The sequence below is a fragment of the Euprymna scolopes genome, chromosome 25, assembly GCF_053919585.1.
Source record: "Euprymna scolopes isolate OS-2025 chromosome 25, ASM5391958v1, whole genome shotgun sequence".
Taxonomy (NCBI): domain Eukaryota; kingdom Metazoa; phylum Mollusca; class Cephalopoda; order Sepiida; family Sepiolidae; genus Euprymna; species Euprymna scolopes.
The window spans coordinates 82,138,713-82,151,529 of record NC_136506.1 but is presented as its reverse complement, the minus strand read 5'-3'; the positions used below and the strand labels follow the sequence as shown (position 1 = coordinate 82,151,529).

General features: G+C 33.3%; 1 protein-coding gene across 3 annotated transcripts in view; it reads left to right on the top strand.

Moving 5' to 3' along the window:
* The window catches only part of LOC145247469 (uncharacterized), a 57,006-nt gene extending 47,238 nt beyond the window's left edge, over positions 1-9,768 (top strand). For all 3 annotated transcript variants that reach the window (XM_080109263.1, XM_080109265.1, XM_080109264.1), the window contains exons 4-6: positions 1,611-2,165; positions 4,834-4,896; positions 9,546-9,768. In XM_080109263.1, the coding sequence (XP_079965389.1) occupies positions 1,611-2,164 (554 nt within the window). In that variant the 3' untranslated portion in view covers position 2,165; positions 4,834-4,896; positions 9,546-9,768. The remainder of the gene's footprint in view (positions 1-1,610; positions 2,166-4,833; positions 4,897-9,545) is intronic.
* Positions 9,769-12,817: the final 3,049 nt, after the last annotated feature.

Here is a 12,817-nt window from a genome sequence, read left to right as displayed (position 1 = left end):
ACACTATGCAGAAATTTCTTACATAATAACTACAATAAATCTATAGAAAAATTCATAATATACATATATATATTGTATATATGTATATAGTATATATTAAACTAATAATAATATATATAGATATAATATTGTATTATAAATAAAGAACTATGCATAGCAATAAATATATTGCACAAGTTATACAAAAAATTGATCTATATAGAAGTATATTACATAATATATTAAATGAAATCTATATAAGAAATATATTCCACAATACACTTAAATTTTATTTTACAAACATAAATATTCATTTATTGAGATTGTCGGACTGACTTCCTCATCTTGGTTGTTATAGTCACAGCGTTTCGGCCGTTTTGCCCTCCGGCCTTCATCAGGTGTTTTGTATCGAACTAGGCTCTGGGACATAGTTAAAAGTAACATTCAAAACAGAGAATCAGCAACTATGTCCCAGAGCCTAGCTGGAGTCCGAACATGGTACCCCCGTAATAATAATAAAGGGTTGGGTTCGAGACTCCTAACAAACGGTTCCCCAGTTCGATACAAAACACCTGATGAAGGCCGGAGGGCAAAACGGCCGAAACGTTGTGACTATAACAACCAAGATGAGGAAGTCAGTCCGACAATCTCAATAAATGAAAACACCTCATCTCAAAAATACAGACAATTAATAAATATTCATATATAGAAATCTATTACACACACACACACACACACGTGTGTGTGTATATATATATATATATATATATATATATATATATATATATATATATATATATATATATCAATCAAGCACGGGAGTGTTTTAATATATGGTTAAGTGGCAATTTAAGTCATTTAGAACTGCATTAAAGCTTCACCGTTCACTCATTTCTCAATCAAATTTAAAACAATTATTACAGTTCAGACGAGCACCTGCCATGGAAATAACGATAAAAATTCAATTCATAGTAATTCATAAAAAAACACTTTAGTAATTTGTAAAAATAAAACTTTAGTAATTCATAAAAATAAAACTTTAGTAATTCATAAAAATAACATTGTTGGAATTCATAAAAATAAAAATTTAGTAATTCATAAAATAAAACTTTAGTAATTCATAAAAATAAAACGTTAGTAATTCATAAAATAACACTATAGTAATTCATAAAAATAAAACTTTAGTATTTCATGAAAATAAAACGTAAGTAATTCTTAAAATAACAATTTAATAATTTATATATATATATATATATATATATATATATATATATATATATATATATATAAATTAGAGAGATTATTGTAAACAATTCATTCTTTTATATTTCTCCTATGTTTTCATTCAGCCATTTCATAGGAACCAGATGATTCTATTGTTGGCATCAGTTTCACCGTTATCTTTATAGTTAGTCCTTTTTTCTATAAAAGCATCAGACACTTACGAGAGGAAACACGCGAAGGTTGCCAACATGGTAAGTGACAGCGTTTCTGTGAAACCAACTGGATTCGAACTTGGCACGCCCAGGTTGCCAGTCAGTGTCCTTAACCACTTTTTTTAACCATCTTTCAAATTAATAGAGCTTAGTTTAAACAATTCATTTTTTTATATATTTCTTTTGTGCTTACAGCGAATGCAGCTGATCTTCAGAGACAGCGGGCTCTTCACTCCAGCCCGTTTTTGAATTACATTTACCGAAAGGAAATGGAAGGCCGACCCCAAAGGACGAAACGCGAACTCCTGCTGCCAGAAGATGCAGAACAGTACTTGAAAGGAGGCATTCCCGAGAAATTAGTAACCCTCGAATCCTGGCCGAACGCCTACAGCCAAAGCGAACTCTTGGAGAAGGAAGCCCCATACCAGATTGTCGACAAGCCCCATTTCGAGGATAATGTCGGCTACGGATACCAGAAACGATCAGACGAGGTAGATGAAGACGTGGACGAGACCGTCGAGCCAGAGATCGAAGAGGAGGTTCCTTACGAAGAGGTAGTCCTTAATGGACGGCCGGGGTATTTCATTCCAGCCAAGCGTGAGTTTTTTCCCTATGCCGAAGAACCGGTGAGCCACTACAGTGGATTGGTCGATAAGAGGAAAGACGAGGTGGACTATGCTCGTCTCTTGCGATTGGCACGCGCACTCGCCGTCCAGCATGATGACAACAGCATCTTCAGCCAAGCGTGAGGTAAGTTCTTTACAGATTTGGTTCATACAATACAACAGTCGGTTCAAAACTAAAGTCTCCTATCTTTTTTGACTTGAAAAAGTTATAGAGCTACGAAAACGGAAATAGTACCATTAAAACGAACAGCCTTTTGTGATCCAGAATTTATCATTCTACATAATCACACCCATTCTTAATTCACTTAATATATATAGATAGATAGAATATATATATATATATATACATAGATAGATATATAGATATAATATATATAGATAGATAGATATAGAATATATTTTAATAGATAGATATATAGATATAATTTATAGATAGATAGATAGATAGATAGATAAAAAGCTTCTTTCATAGAACTGCCCGTCTGTGGAACACTGTTCTATTTGCCTGCTTCCCAGCTGACTACAACATGGTCGTCCTCTCGTCTAATTTGAACGAGCTCTTGCTATTCCCTTCTCTTGTTTCATCTTGCGTATTCACCTTACCTAGCTCCCTGTGATTATCAGTTATTTCAAGTATTACAAAACCATTTAGATGGCCTTGGGTTTACATCGCGAGAAGAGATCGAACACGAGTTAGATTGATATTTCACATCAAATCCGAAATAATTTTACAAATTTTATAAGATCGTTGAGAAATGCAATCAAGTTATAAAGAGCAAATGGCGTTATTATTATGAATAAATGTTTTCAAAAGCAGTTTTTCGTTTTCAACTACAACTTCTTAAAATCGAAATATGAGTGTTCTTTAAACGGAAAGTGCTATATATATAGAAGAGACTTTGCCTAGTATACGAAACAAGATTGAAAAAATCATACATCAAAGAAACTGTGGATAATTTAAAAAAAAAAACAGATAGATACGTACAGAAAAACGGTCTCCTGACCAAGTTCCTGTGGATTATTACTTATTTCCAGGTAGTGTTGGGACGATTAATCAGGATCGGAATTGGGAATTAGTAAAATTGGAGGTATCGGAATCGGTATTGGAATCGGAAAAAATTCTGCTTATTTTCCGATGGCAAAAACGATTCCTTTAATTGTCTTTTTTATTTAATTTTGTTTTAAACAAAATCTTTCACTGTGGATGATAATGGTAAAAAGATCAATATTTATTGATTTTAAACTAATAGTAAAACTAAAGTCGATAGATTATTCCCCATAAGTGTAATTTTACGTTTAGTAATATATCTGCACAATTAAAGATATTCGTAAAAAAAAAAATTATTATTATTATTATTATTATTATTATTATTATTATTATTACAAAAAAAAAAAAAAAAAAAAAAACAGCCACATAATGGGTAAATATTTAGAGATTTATAAAGAATCGGAATCGGAATCGATAATTGTATCAGACTTAGGAATTTAGTACGGAATCGGTAATTGTATCGAAATCAGTGAAAATATAGGAATCATCCCATCGCTATTTCGAGGATTATAAAACTATTTAGAGGCCCTAAAATTAACATCACGAAAGGATATTTAAAATGAATTAGATTCAAATCTCACATCAAAATCTGAAGCATTTTATAAGTCAGACATTTATAAACTCATTAACAGATGGAATCAAGTTATAGAGAGCAAATGTTATTGTTGTGAATAAAGACACAGTTTTTCCCTTTACAAAACGAAATTTAAAATCAACAAAAATAAACTTTTGCTAACATGAAGTAATATGTGTATATCATTTCAGTTGGTTAGAGATTTTCATCCTGGGCCCCTAAAATCAACACAGATGAGACCTTTCTTGTACTGACCTGGTCTCTGTTGATTTCAAGGTGGAATGTTTGTTCTGTATAGTCCTAGGAGGTCCACCTTCATAAGTTTTGCCTCTTCTGTTTGATAAGGGGGTTAGTTTTTTGCTAATCGCCTGAGGCACTCTTACCGAGGAACGCAGACGGGGCTGCCCACCCACTTTTTGCAGACCAGTCCCACTTCCCGACCCTGATGTCTAAGTTCTTGAAGTGGGAGAGAACAGAGAGAGAGAGAGAGAGAGACGTTGCGAGCTTGTCTCTGCTTTATCGTTATTTTCATGGCAAGTGCTCTTCTGAGCTCCAATCTATGATCCCTCCTCGCCAAACTTTCACGAAAAACACTCGTCTAGTTGAAAACACTATCAATAATTTCCCCCACTCTTTATCCGTGCCTAAACCTAAACGTAGATTCCATGATCAACGCTTCTTTCTTAGAACCTGTGGAACTCTCTTCCATTTGCCTGCTTTCCGACTGACTATAATATGGTTGTCTTCAAGTCCAACGTAAACAAGTTCTTGATGAGCCGTTCTCCTTAAGTAATCCAATTTACCAAATGTCCACTTAACAATTACTACGTTATTATCCCATTGACCACTGTACACTTATTAACCCTTGTCCTCTAGTGGCCTCTGGGCCTTAATAAGTGGTGACTCCTTTGTAAAAGAAAAGCATAAAAAAAAACTTCAACAGTGTCCAATAGGAGATTTGAGCTTAGCAATTGTAATAGGATAAAATATATAGCATGTGTAACCTGAGAATCAATTGTTAGAAATGATATTCGCATTGTTTTCCGGTGTGATTCAATTATTACGAATGAAAAAAGAAGGGAAGTAAAGGAATCAGTAAGAAACAAAACGAAGGCGATGATTGGTCCTTTACAGCTCACGTGGTTAATTTGGACTTCTTTTGTGTTGCAGTTCGTCCGGAATGATTGACTCGGCAGCTCTGTGCAGTTTTTAGGAGATGAAAAAAGACAAAATGTAAGTAGAATATATTCTTCTTTAGTTTGCTTTAATAAAAAAAAAAAGAGAACAAATTCCTCTCCCCCCCCCCCGAGCCCCTTCTGACAAAAAAAACTCTTCCTTCCCTCTCTGTCTCTTTCAGTCGCTCTTTTTCAATAAGTGCATGTTGATTATATATATATATATATATATATATATAATCCTGTCTGTTTGTTTCTTTAAATATATTACGTAATACCAGATATATATTATATATGGGCAGTATATGTCATATAGTACGCCATAACAGTCATATATGGCAACGCCGGGTAGATTATTTAGTGTATATGTGTATGTGGATGGTTTTTGGCCTAATGAGGTGATTTTCCCTGCTAGGGGGTCATTGAAACACGTTTGCTAATGTGTAGCCAATAGCTCTCCAACAATCAATATATTGCTCTGTTTCATGCATTGAGCACTCTTTGGAATGACATATTGTGTTGTTGTTATGAGTTACTGAAAAATTCTACCAACAGTATAATATATATATATATATATATATATATATACTTCATTTACTCACATAAAATTAATATACGAAAGTATAAATTTATGCGTGAACTTTAAGTATTTACTTCAAAAGTACTCAATACGTAGATAGAGCTAGTTAGTAAGTTATAAAATGCATATGGCGATTAAGCTACACTGAATATTTCGCGTTTCATCCACTCTAGGACTCTTCAGGCTTATGCGGAATATTCAGCGTATATATTTTATAAGTTACTATATATATATATATATATATATATATATATATATATATATATATATATATATATATATACACTAGATAATCTACCCGGCGTTGCCATATATGACTGTTATGGCGTTATATATGACATATACTGCCCATATATAATATATATCTGGTATTACGTAATATATTTAAAGAAACAAACAGACAGGATTATATATATATATATATATATATATATATATATATACATATACATATATATACATATATATATACATATACATATATATAATATACATAGACATATATATATGAAATTAAGATGGAAGCGGAGAAACCTAGGAACTCAATGTTTCGCCCGTCTCATGCGGGCTTTCTCAAGAGGGATGGTCAATATATATATATATTAACAAAATAACTTTTTCCTGCAATTACAGTTTCAATAGGAAAATAATCGCCATTTCCTAGACAAATCTCTCATACTACCCACTTCCTAAAGCGTGCTTTGTAAAACTATGCGTACATTTTATCTCCATTTAAAAATTATTACATTTATTCCGAACAAAATACCTCTTTCTAATACATATTCCCATACAGAATGTAGCAAACAGTTTAACTCCCTATCTATTAAGTCCTCCCAGCCCACTCACGTCACCCTGTTACTTTATTAACGGGTTTAATTATTTTCACATGGCAGTTATTTTATTTATAAACTCCTACTATTCATAGCATATCAAGCCGGTATTTGAACGTAAATAATAAGCACTCTCTCTCATTCAATTAGATTCCACTTTGTATTTTAATTGAATTCGAAGAATAACGGATTGCGATACTAATACTAATTCTTGAATTGTAAGCCATGTTTAATTTCAGAAGAGTTTACGATGGATAGCTATTCTATACATGTTCTGGAGATGAAGAAGTTTCAGTGGGCAGCTGTTCTGTGCTAGTTCTGAACTGTATAATTTTGCGGAGAAAGAGAAAGGGGTCCATATCTGTTACTAAAAAGATTCAATTTTTATGGAGCAATTCTGGTTTCTGATTGATTGAAAGCAGAACGACATTCAATTTGATTCGTCTGTTCCTATCGACAGCGTTTATAAATAGAATCTCCCAACTTACAGGGATCATACCCCATTATCAATAAAAAATATTGCAACACCTGCCCATCCCTATTTTTTATATAAAGGGAAAGTCTTTTCCGGTCATGTTTAATTCTGTTAAAAAATAAACATCTATAATATAAATTTCACCTGTCTGTTTAAATGTATGTATGTATGTCTGCCTAAAACTTTCGACAGAGGCGACGGATTTTCACAAGATTTGTATCATTTTGAAGCTCAACATCTCGGACGACAAATATCGAAAAATTAGTCAAAACCATTAATTCCTTCACTCTCAACATGGCAGTTTTCTAAAAGGAGGGATCGATATTTTGCGAGCCATTTTTGCAACTCATCGTATCGGTTGGATTGACTTTGCCTAATCTTAACGTTATAAACTTCCGGTCGCGTCATGGGGTAGCGGTAAGCCGTCAGATTTTCTTTCGCTTTCTTTTCCGCCTTCGCGTTACAGGTTCGAACTTGTCTGCCTGCTACCACTTTTTTTTTTTTGCTCCAAACACCCGGACAACGCCGGGCACCCAGGTTAGTATATTTATATACTCACATATGTAAAATAAAGCAAGTTACAGCATATAAAATAATAACAAAAATCGTTAAGTTCATAAAATGTGAGCATGTAAAATAGAAAGCCGTTTTTCCTTTGGTTCAAATGTCAAAAAAATGTATAAAAAAAAGAGAAATAGAAAAAATTGATTTTTATTTTTACCTTGAAAAGGTGAGTATGTGAAACTGAAGTCATTTTTAATTTTCATTGCGCATCCCCCGCTTTAGTATTTATCCATTAAAAAGTACTTATTTATTTATGTTAAGTCAAATTAAAAGGAAAGAAGAGGAGAAAATAGAAAAGACTTGTCTAATTTGAGGTATATTAGAAAGAAAGTATTGGGTGCTAATGCTCTTACTGGTCCGCGCTATTTTTTAACTCCTATTTCCAAGTTTAATTAAAGTTTTATATGTTTTTGTTTTTTTATTCAATTGCAAGGTTAAAGTATAGAATGGTTACAAAACATCCTCCCCTCCCCATGTTAAGAATGGCTTTTTAAATAATAACGTTATTTCAGCACGGATCAATAAGTGCATTAGTACCAAGTATTGTGCACAAAATAAGTTTTTTAAAAAAAGTAAATTTTAATTAATGCGCGCCTCAAAATAAGCATGTAAAAAGTATACAAAGAAAATCTTTTCCAAAAAGTGATTTTTTTTATTTTATTTTATTTTATTTTTTTTTTTTTTAGTAAAAGCTTTAATATTTGTTAAGCATTATTATGTTAAACGTGTTAACACAAACCAAATTAGTGCAGAACATTTTTTCTTAATATATATCTGGGCTTGCGAAAAGTTGTCGAATTCCAACAAGTTTAGAGGCAAAACGTTTCAATTTTATTTTTGTAAAATTAATCGGCGATATTTTATTCTGATGTAATTTACAATAATGGATTCCTTTTTTACTTCATTTCTTATGAAGCGATATTTAACATTTATATGCTTAGATCTTTGGTGAATTACTGTGTTCTGCGCTAAGACTATGCTGGCTTGGTTATCACAATTAATTACTACAGAAGTTTCAGTTAATTCTGGTTCTAAAACAGTCTTTAGAATTGCTTTTAGGTATAGTGCTTCCTGCGCAGTATGTGTAAATGCTATGAATTCCGCCTCACAAGTTGAGAAAGATACAATCTGCTATTTAAATTTCCATGAAATAATAGGCCCACTTTTTGATAGTCTAAAACAATATCCAGTAATATTTTTTTCGTCTTCATCGTTTCCCCATTCTGAATCTGAAAACCCCTCTAATTTTAGGAGGCTTGTGGATTTTCTAAATACTAAATGCTGCCCCTTAGTTCTTTTAAATAACAAATGACTTGTTTAGCTCTGTTTAAATCCTTCATTGCCGGTCTTGATAATTTTTGTGATAGTTTTGTTACTGTTTGACATATACCAGGTCTCGTAGCAGTCATTAAGTATATAAGGCTTCTGGGTTTGTATTACTGTACACATAGATTCGAAGAAGTTGTCAAAAAACAAATATATAACAAATAAATGTTATCAAAGGCAAGATAAGTTACTTTTCTACCTAACTGGATATATTTTTCGTGTTTTTATTCAATGTAACATGCTTATTCAGCTCGAAAAGCATACAGTGTTTACCGATGTATTGGAAAATTCAAAATGGCGCCCGACACTCTCTTAAACACGGTAAGTTCAGGAAAAGATGTTATAAATAATAAACTAGACAAAATACTGTTAGAAATTAGCTCATTATATGTTACCGTGAAATAAGTTGACATATATTCGGTGTTTTTTTTAATAGTATTTTGTCTAGTTTATTATTTATAACACCTTTTCCCAAACTTACCATGTTAAAGAGAGTGTCGGGCGCCATTTTGAATTTTCCAATACATCGGTAAACACTGCATGTTTTTCGAGCTGAATAAACATGTTACATTGAATAAAAACAAAAAAATGTATCCAGTTAGGTAGAAAAGTAACTTATCTTGCCTATAATATTTATTTGTTATATATTTGTTTTTTGACAACTTTTTCGAATCTATGTGTACAGTAATACAAACCCAGGCTTCTTATTATCTCCTATTTCCGACTGCTGGAAAGCGTTTTTTGCATTTTTGCATTCCAAACTTTAATAGGATTTTATCAATGTACCATGATTGATTCATTTTAATAATTCCTTCTTCATGAGTAAATTGTATGCCCAGAAACCATGATATCTGGCCAAGATCGATTTTCATGTTCGAAAACAATTGTCATACCTGAATTAGTTTTTCTCTTTTTTTTTTTTTTTTTTGCAGTTATTTTGAAAACGGTTCAAGCATTTTGGGGGCCAAAGTGACTGCTGATAAACTGCCGGTAAACTGCTGGTAAAACAGTAACGAATGGATGCGTCCTCCTTTTACCGCCTCTTTTTTCTTCTTCTTCTTCCGCCTATTTTTATTTATTCTTTCTTTTCTTTTCTTTATTAATAAACCTATTATTTCAACTTATATTGAATAAAAGCGAATTATTGTAATCCGATATTTCTTATTCGACAATTTTTTGTTTTTGTTTTTTGAAGTTTCGAATCGTCTTTCTTTTTCGTTTATATATATATATATATATATATATATATATATATATATATATATATATATATATATATATATATATATATATATATTACAGAAATCGGAAAAAAGGGCACTTCTGCATTACACGGATGGGGCCACTATCAGAAAGCGATAAGTCCAATTTCTTCTTGGTTAATAACACGGCAAATAAATAACAAAAAGATTTTTTCCGAACACGGAAATATTTCAAAACTAAAACATTTATTGTATAAAAATTTATCAAAATATAATTGTAAAAACATTTATTGAAAAGTCTGCATAAGAAAATATAATTTTAATAAAACAATTTTGTAATTAAAGCAATATTGGATTTTTTCCCTGAAACATTTTTGAATCAAAGTAAAATTGGATTTTTTTCTGAACAATTTAATAATTTAAATGAAACATTTTTTTTTCAAATTAAAGCAACATTGTAATTTTTTGTTCTTTTTTTTTTTCTGGAATATTTTTTTAAAATTAAAGTAAACTTGTCACTGTAACAAAATATAGTTTTAATTTTTGTGGCACCTGTTGAAATGCCAAAAAGAGAAGCGCACCTGGCGGCAGTTTAGTGAAATACACAAAAAAAACGGCGCCGTCCGTGTAATGCAGAAGTGCCAAAATTACTACTTTAAAGCCAAAAAACTAGCTAACGATAAATGGGTAGATCTAGATCCAGAAAACAGTAATTCTTCCCCCTTTGTCAGAAATACCGCTCATGAAATGCGAGCACTAAACAGCAAAAAAAAAAAAAAATGGAAACAAGAGTTACGAAGCTGCCGGAAGTTAACCTAACGTCCATTTTCTACTCTCCAGATTACAGATCAAACTTTGGAAAAATGTATCATTTTCAATTACATATGAAAGGGTCACGTGAAGGTTGTTTAAATCCTAAGCGAATGGGGTTATTAAATCAGCCTGGAGACCCCTATCTTGCTAAAAGCCACAGACAGTGCTTGACAGACCCCAGTCTTTAATTGCTCCTTGTAATACACTCTCAGCAAATCTGTTGCATATGGGCCGCTTGCCAATCAATTGGCCCCTATGCAAGCAGACTCAATTCTTACCTGACGACAGCAACAGGTTGATGGCCTACCAGTCCGGCATGTTTAATTTGACTTTTGTTTTTTTTATCTAATTTACATTGTGTGTCCTTACACACCGTAAACACATATGCAAATTAGATTGCTTTTGTTTTTACTTACTAACAATGCATATTGACACCTGGAAGGTAAGGAGCTACTATTTGAGATCGTGTCTAACAACGGACTGTAGGTAGTTGAGCAGCAAGATATCTGTTCACATTATATTTAAATTTCTGCGTGTTAGTATAGCCAGGGAAGCAGTAAATGGGAGGGGAATTCCAAAATGTAGCAGTCCAAGTGAAGAAACTATTAGAGTAGAAAACTTTTCAGTATCTAGGAACCTTAACAGTGAAGGGGTGGGATTTCACTGCTTATCGGGTTAGTCAGGTGTATTTACGTCGAGGAGCATAAATGCTATGAGTTCATCAAAGCACATTCCATTAAAATACTTATAAAATAGGTACAGGGATGTAACAGTGCGGCGATGGTACAGAGGTTGGAGCTTGGCCGACAGTGCGAGACGATGGTTAAGAGTGGCCAGTAGGACACTTGCGAAGAATTGAAAGTTGGACATAGTTGGCAGCTCGGAGGTCCCCTGACAGAGATCAGAGGTTGGAAAAGCTGGTCGAAAGTAGACCAGGCTGATAAGAAAATCGCTGGTGACTGACGCGACCAGACAGCTTCAACGGGCAGCATCGGGATTCCTGTTTCTATATTACATGACGGAATCATGCACACGCACGCACGCACACACACACACACAGCTTGAATGATTTACATCAAGTACTTGTCTTGCATTATTTTATCATGGCGGTGATCACGAAGGTGATTGGGCTTTATGTAGAATTGGGATTCATGTAGAATTGGGCTTCATGTAGAATTGGGCTTCATATAGATTGGGGTCCATGTAGAATTGGGCCTCATGTAGATTGGGATTCATGTAGAATTGGGCTTCATGTAGAATTGGGCTTCATATAGATTGGGATCCATGTAGAATTGGGCTTCATGTAGAATTGGGCTACATGTAGAATTGGGCTTCATATAGAATTGGGCCTCATGTAGAATTGGGCCTCGTGTAGAATTGGGCTTCATGTAGAATTGGGCTACATGTAGAACTGGGCCTCATGTAGATAGTAATAAACTATCAACCTAATGTTTACTCATCGGCTGTCACAGACAAACTGTGTAAACGCACTCATCGGGTCCAAAAGAGAAAAATAATAAAAATTAATGAGTCAATGGGAGTGGGGCACGATAAAAAATAAAATTTAACAGCCAACATCTCTGTGGGAGCCGATAAGAAAAGATAAAAACCCAAGATTTTTGTAAACGAGAGATAGGAAAGAAACAAGGCACCAAGAGACATAAAGAGATACACCTGACAAACGTGATGCAAGAAAAACATAAAATAATCACCGGATATACCAAAATAAATGAGCCTAACATCAGGCACTTGCATGGGAAGAAACAACAAACATGATCAATTGTCAAAAAGATAAGTTAAATGTTGGAGGTTTTTCCGATAAAAAGCGCGTACAGGTGCAATAAAGTCGCACCAAGAATAAGCTAATTCATTAATACGACCATCGACAAATAAAATGCCCTGAGGTATGACTATAGAAACAATAACTCAAGGGGACATTGGAGGTGGTCACAAATGATTATATAATAACAACCCGAAATGGATATCGGGGTTTGTTGGTGATTGGGTCGCGAATAGAAAAAAACCTCGTTATGTGCATTTCCCTTCTAACAACCAACCATACATAACTGTCACCGACATCTTGTTATATTTTCGTATATCAATGTGTCGTCAGTGGAAACACAAGAGTCTAGGTATATGTGTAACATTAACAACAAAAAATCATCAAGCTACAACAAATCTAAATAATG